At 35.0% G+C, this 6,977-nt stretch overlaps 1 protein-coding gene across 3 annotated transcripts in view; it reads right to left on the bottom strand.

Annotated features, from left to right (window-relative positions):
- The window catches only part of LOC140760946 (protein MICRORCHIDIA 2-like), a 40,239-nt gene that overhangs the window by 13,171 nt on the left and 20,091 nt on the right, over positions 1-6,977 (bottom strand). For all 3 annotated transcript variants that reach the window (XM_073098061.1, XM_073098060.1, XM_073098062.1), the window contains exons 10-14: positions 5,930-6,031; positions 5,698-5,847; positions 4,817-4,909; positions 267-318; positions 80-191 (exon numbers count right to left, since the gene is read on the bottom strand). In XM_073098061.1, coding sequence (XP_072954162.1) covers positions 80-191; positions 267-318; positions 4,817-4,909; positions 5,698-5,847; positions 5,930-6,031 — 509 coding nt within the window. The remainder of the gene's footprint in view (positions 1-79; positions 192-266; positions 319-4,816; positions 4,910-5,697; positions 5,848-5,929; positions 6,032-6,977) is intronic.

Genomic DNA, 6,977 nt, shown 5'->3' with positions numbered 1-6,977 from the left:
TCTCTATCTTGCTGAATAACAATGCAACAAATTTTTATTCTTTATGCAAGAAATATTGCACAGGTTTGGAGATATGTACCAGTAGTCAAGAATTATTTGTCTAAGCTTTGTTTCCAGCCGAATAAATAGTGGTGTCCTTTCAAAGTCCTGCTTGTCATGAGCTGGCTCAATAAAATTTGCCTCAAGAACTCCTGCATTTTAAATGACCAGTATCACTTAAATAGCTCCTGTGAAGTAATCAAAGAGGCAGCATGTGAAATGCATACCCAGAACACTCCGCCCTCGGCTGGAACCTTCCTGAACCACTTTCCAGAAGGGCTGGAGAAATTTAATGAAAAATTAAAGTTATAACTTGTCAAATGCCAACTATTCGGTAAAGTTCCACCAGCTAAACATACAGCAAATAGAAGAAAGAGAATGGAAAACAGATAAATTGTAGGCACATATGTCAAGCAACTTTACTCAAACTTGCATAAAACAAAAAAACTATGTCAAAAAGAAATATTAAGGCATAATACACCATAATAGGACTGATCAGATAATGGAAGAATATGGAAAGACGGAAAGGAGCAGTAACTCAGTATGCACACCTTTATAATAAGAATTGAGAAATTTAATAGGACAACAATCATAAGATTAGTGGTTCTAACCAAGCAGCAATCCACTCGCCGTCAGATCTTGTCGTTGAGTTTGTTTCACTGCTCGCAGTCGATCTTGTCGTTGAGCTTGCCATCAATGATGACGAGGTCAGCGGCGAGCAGTGTTACGATGAGGTCGAGGAGTGAAGGTGAGTGGACTCTCCCTCTCTTGCCGCACGGCCGGCATATGTCATGCCGCGTCAGCCAATGGTCGGTATGGGCCGTGCCTATGGCATAACCATCCTTGGTTTTAACACATCCAACAGCTTTGGAAATGTGTCAAACTCGTATAGTGCACATCTGGCCATCTCATGTCATGCTAACACAACTACATCAAGGCAACAAAGAAGGAAAGGAGAGATGAAAGAGAGTAGGTACTTAAGGCAACAAAGATGGAGAGAGAAGAGGAGGCCAATGTTTTGAAACAGTGGGTCAGGTCTAAAGCAAGGTAAAGGAAAGGGAAGACAACTGCTAGGTTACATGTCAAGTTCGACCATACACAGACCTGACTAGAGACATACTCTTACAGTTATGTGGGCTTATTTGTGACTGTTGAGTTTTTTCCAAGCCCAACCCGACAAACAACACAGTATTTAAGCCCATATAAAGAATCTGTGAAGAAGAAACCTGGAGGGGTTTCCCCTTCTTCCTCTTAACACCCATTTGGAGACAGTTAGCAGCAACGAGTTGGAACAACTACAGAAGCCCAAGGTAAGATAGCAATGAAAGGATGGCCTCATGGCAAACAACATACAACACGCAACAAAAGCATTGTCATGGGGTAAGTACAGCATAACCAATATCTTTTTGCCAGCAAGGTGTCAACTATCAAGTATCAACACAAGATATTTTGCTCAGTGTAGCAGAACAATTAGTCCTCAATTGTAACAACCATTTACAGCCTGGATTTTGTATTATATTTCTCCTCGCGTATATTTTTCTCTTTAGATGCACTAAAAACATGTTATCTATCATGCACCCCCCTGACTTACCAATTCCTATAAAAGATTCATTGCCCCTCAAATACGGAGTGTTGTATTTCATTTATACGATGATCCAAAATTTCAGCCGAACAAAAAACTTGAGGCAGTGTACTCAAACAAAAATTCATCTTATTTGCCAAGAAATTGTTGTGCATATAACACAGAAATATAATCTTTCAGTTTGACTTGTCGAGTTACTTGACAAATTTAGGGCTTTGAGCAACTTACTCACATTTGATTATCCTCATTCTCAGAAATTCGTTTGTGTCATGATGATGTAACATAGCCATGGATATCTCTAAATGAGTTTGTACATCTCTCAAGCCAATAGATACTCAGAACAAAAGATGAAATAATAATGTGTAAGATAGGATTCCTTAATTGTTGTCTACCTGAATGAAAAGCAGCTAGCTAAACTATGTGGTGTCATTCTAGTAGTCATGCAGATTGCAGATTGCAGAATGCATGTATAGTACCAGTATCAGGTAATTGACCTGACAGACTCAAAATTATATGTAACCAAAGATCACTTTCTAAAACATCATCGCAGCCAGTTAGCCAACATGTTGTAGGGGTTTCAAAAGCCAAATTAGAGTTTCCGGGAGGCTCCTACAGTATCAAGTTTGACCTATCAAAGTCTGCCGCCAGATGAAGACCCTCAGTATCATGCCACAACTAACATCTCTCACTTCTCTTACCTCACCTCCATACTGGCATGTGCTAAGCCACTAACACTGCTCTCTTCGCTAGATTTACCAATTTGATTCTTGTGTTACAAGAAAATACTTGGACAAAAATATATCTTCTTTTTGAAAATCGACACTCACTGTCCTCCTTTTGTTTCACATCCACTCTCTCTCACCAACTGCATACATTCTAGGAGTTTGTTTCTTTAATCTCTGATATTTTTTCAAATCACTTGCCCAAAAAGAGAAGAATAGTCTATCAACATTTTATATCTCAATTGATGCGTTGCTTATGGTGTTTTTGGTTATATTATTCAAAATTTAGCACTTAGGTTACTTGAATAATTTTGCTCTTTCTTAGGTTTGAGAAAAACTAGAGCACCCATTCTTTTATCCATGCATTGAAAATGAATAAGATAACTCCACAAAGAACTAAACATTTAGTATATGTGCATACTAATCTTTGTCTTCTACCAAGGAGGTCTTCAGATTATTTAAAAGAGGTGACCAAGATTTGAGACATCAGGAGAGATTCTTATGATTCTTTTGATGGTGCAAGAGTATTAGAGTTCGTTGATCTCTCCATTAATGAACCAGATTTGGAGACTAATGTTTATTGATTAAGGCAATAAGGATCCACTATCAACTGAAGATGAATGATCTACCTTATGTTGCCTCGTTATTTTATAATGATTGTTGATTTTTAAACTTTTATAGAACTCAATTACTTAGACATGTTTTGCACTTTTACGGCATGTAATGATAATTCGATGCCTTTTTATAATTTGGTACACTTTTTGAGTTTTGATTGTCCTTCAATTTTTTCTTATCTCTAAATTAATACATTCTCATAAATACTTCTGAAAGCTTGATGTATGTGTTACTCTATTAGATTGCAAACTTTTGCTTTAGAAATATCAATAATTATATATTTGAAATCTACTTATTTATTTATTCCGTCGTATCCGTGTTCAATTTTTTCAAAATTTGTCATGCCATCGTGTCTATATCATGTCATGCCTTGTCTTGTGTTCATGTCCTTGTCCGTGTCCATATCCGTGTTTGTATTTGTGTCCGTATTTCATTGCTAAAATAATAATTAGACTTATCTTGCTTCTTGAGTTAATAAGTGCTTTTCAATCAAATAAAGTAAAATCCAAAAATTTATCATCATATTGTTATAATCCAGCAGACCTCCATATAAACTTAATATTTCCAAGTTCTTGAACATTGATAATTGTACAAAAGCAAGTTAGAAAAGAAAATCCATAGCAAAGGTTCAGAAAATAGCACCAGATCTCTAAAATCTGCCTTTTCAACCAACTTACCTTTCTCTTGAATAACCAAATTGTTCAAATATTTCAACTTCTGAACAGTTGTCATAACTATCAAGTTTTAATTTGTGCTTTAAGTTTTCCATGTAACAGCTTAATGATTTCAGAATCTTTTCTATAAGAAAGCCATATGTCCTCAAGTGTAACACTTGTCCAATATGAATAGTGTCAGTTAGCATGGCGGTTAAGGCTAGCCATATGTACACCTAAGTGCAGTTTCAAGTCATGGGATGTAAATATTTACTGTGAGGCCAACATAGTCCTACAAAGTACAAAGAATATAATCTTGGAAAGGCTCCATGAAAGGACCAACAGATTTTCACAATCACTAGAAATTGTCTTAAAATCCTAATCATAGATTGAAGTTTCAGCTGATCCTGGTTCAAATCACCGAAATGGATCGGCTGATATGGCCTATTTAGTCAACCTCTGATCTGAATTGTCCTAAATAAACAGCCAATATGCATCATTTTTCAAGTGGCTGATCCCGATCCTAAAACTGATACTAAATCCTTGATCCTAATGATTTTGGCTTTAGAGGGAGCAAAAACCATAAATATTAATTAGGCATAGCCATTTTCATTTATACAATCCGGTGCACCTCTCATGCTTACAAGTGTACAGTAAGATTCAAGAGGAATTCAATGACTTGTGAAAAGCTCTCTTTCTCTTGTCTTTCTCAAAGGATTGACTAGTGTTTGCTCCTTTTCATTAGTTCTTCCCTGTGTCATCTGAATCAAAGTCTTTTCCAACAGAGCCTCTAACTGTACTGCATAACTAATAGCAAAATAATTTTGAAATTTTCTGGGCCATATACCCCCAGACCATTACAGTAAAAGGGACTCAGTTTTGTACATGAGAAACTTTATAAAATGTTGTTTGGGGTCTCTGCCCATATGCTACATTTCTTTGTGTGATTAGTGATGAGGTATTGGATCTGCAGCTTTGTGAAATAATTATTCCAAGTTCAATGTGACAAATCATAAAGTCACATGACTAATTACAAATGCTCCAGAAATTAAAAAAATAATAATAAATTAACCAGTTCAAGTTCAGTAGCAGAGATCTGGTATTACTTTTAACTACAATGTGTATAAATAATGATTACTAATTAATGACAATTATGAACGAAATAAGAAATTCACTAGATACAGGGTTCAAGATGTGTGACGCACCATAATGAGACGGTTTTTATGATAGACATTAATTCCAAAGATGCCCAAAACAGGGGCCTCCTTTGCGAAGCCAATTGTTGTTCGGACTGAGACCTACGTCATCATATTTACATGTTAATGTACCATACAAACTGAATAAATAAATAGAGAAAAAAAAAATTTCAGGTGTATGTCAAGTAAGAAGAGAATTAGCCAAAGGGAGCACATTTCATTTCATTGCATATGCAAAGAAGTTGAATGATATATGAATGCCCAATAGTCAGCAAAAAATTAAGAAAACGGGTTTAAAGAACGTGTAACGAAAAGAACATAAGTAATTAAAGAAGGCACCTAATTGCCAATAAGCGTCAAAAAGAACAGTAGGGAATGTAGAATTTACAAGTCATAAATACTTAACACCAAAATAACCCTTCTTAATTTTACCATGAATTCACAGAAAGGCTCATGAAGCATCTTGCTTCACTTAGTAAATTTAAATTGTCTACCATCCAAAACACTTTGAAGTACAAAAGACTTACCTTCTATTAGCCCTGCCAAGTAAATTTCATCTCAAGCATGTCTAGATATTTCTGGATCTCTTTCATGCAATGTCATATATCAAGGCCAATAAAATTATCAATAGAAATTTACTTTTCATTATTAAAATCTTGCCCTAATCAACTCAAATCAGATAATCATTAGCGATCTTATCAACAAGAAGAATACAAACAAATTATAGAAATTGTGTCCACTTCAAAACATGTCACTAAATTTTACAAACACCTGATTTCTCATTGTACCCAACTATAATCAATTTTCTGAGTAATAGATACTCTTGAAAATGAAAGTAGTTTATCAAATGAAGACAGCAGACGGAATAAATCATGAACAGATGAACTTACGACTTCAGAGTTAGCCCCAACTTGAGGCTTGTAGGTCACTAATTTCTTAAATTTCATCTCATCAGCAATGTTTATCTGCTCAACAGGTTTTCCTCTTAATATAATCACAAAGTTTGAGAACTTCCTAAGGTAAAGAATGGAAGCATATGCCTGCAGAAATACAATCAACTTGAATAATGAAATAAGGACATACAAACAAGATAACTAACATACTAATAGAGATCAAACCCACTCGCAACGAATATCTGAGCTTGTAAGAGATATGATGTTGCACGATTTCTCTATGAAACCTTGAGAAGCCTCCACTATTGGCTTGATCTCTGAGTAATATATCCTGCAGTTTGGTTAAAAAAAAGAAAATTTTTGAAATTAAAATACTTGGCTCATTAAAATACTTGGCTCACATATGGCTTATGCCAGAATGCAACTAATCTTTTATAAGAAAACAAAATATAAATATGCATGGTAGCTTAAACTTCCGAACATGGATGGCCTGCCAGTAGAGACACGGCACTTGGCACAGGGTGTGCCAGTGGCACACCCTCGTGCCAATCCGTGCCGGTCTGGCACGGCCGTGTGCCGTCAAGCACAACCTCGTGCCGATCATGCACCAATGTAGAAACAATTTTTTTTTTAAATTTTCCTATTTATATCAATCTTTATCAAATGAACTTTACTAATTTTATTAACAAACATGATATGACAAGTGGAACCCATTTTTTTCACTTTTTTTTTATTTCTATCAATCATCATCAATTAACCTTTATCATTTGTTATTCTTTAATTTCTATAATTATTATTTAACAAACATAGAATGACAACTCATTTGTTATTTTTTAAAATTGGAATGACTACTCATACCTAATTTTTGTTTGTCATTCTCTAATTTCAATCAAATCATGTATTATTATAGTTTGTCATCTAATTTTATTTTTTTTATCTTTTTTTTATTTCCATCCATTAAATATTTCTAAAACCCTCATATTAAACACAATTGTGTTTAACACTTCTCTCTCTCAACTCCTTCAACTGTAGCCCTTCTTATTCTATCTCTCTTTTTATTTTCTTAATAACTTTCTACTCCGATGATCTTCTTTAATGGTAGCACATCCATCGTTGCCAAAAATATCTCTAAATATCCTAAAAGTTTTATTAAATATATTATAAATGTGTGCCACTGTCATGCCCCATGCCGATGGTGGCACGGCCATCGTTGCTTCCGAATGTCTTTAAGCACTTCAAGAGAGAAAGTGAAATGACATAAAATCAATAGCCTTGTT

This window comes from Typha angustifolia, chromosome 6 (genome assembly GCF_048772165.1).
Source record: "Typha angustifolia cultivar Huaian chromosome 6, ASM4877216v1, whole genome shotgun sequence".
Lineage (NCBI taxonomy): Eukaryota > Viridiplantae > Streptophyta > Magnoliopsida > Poales > Typhaceae > Typha > Typha angustifolia.
Note: the sequence above shows the minus strand (reverse complement) of the source record. Positions and strands in the feature narration are given on the sequence as shown.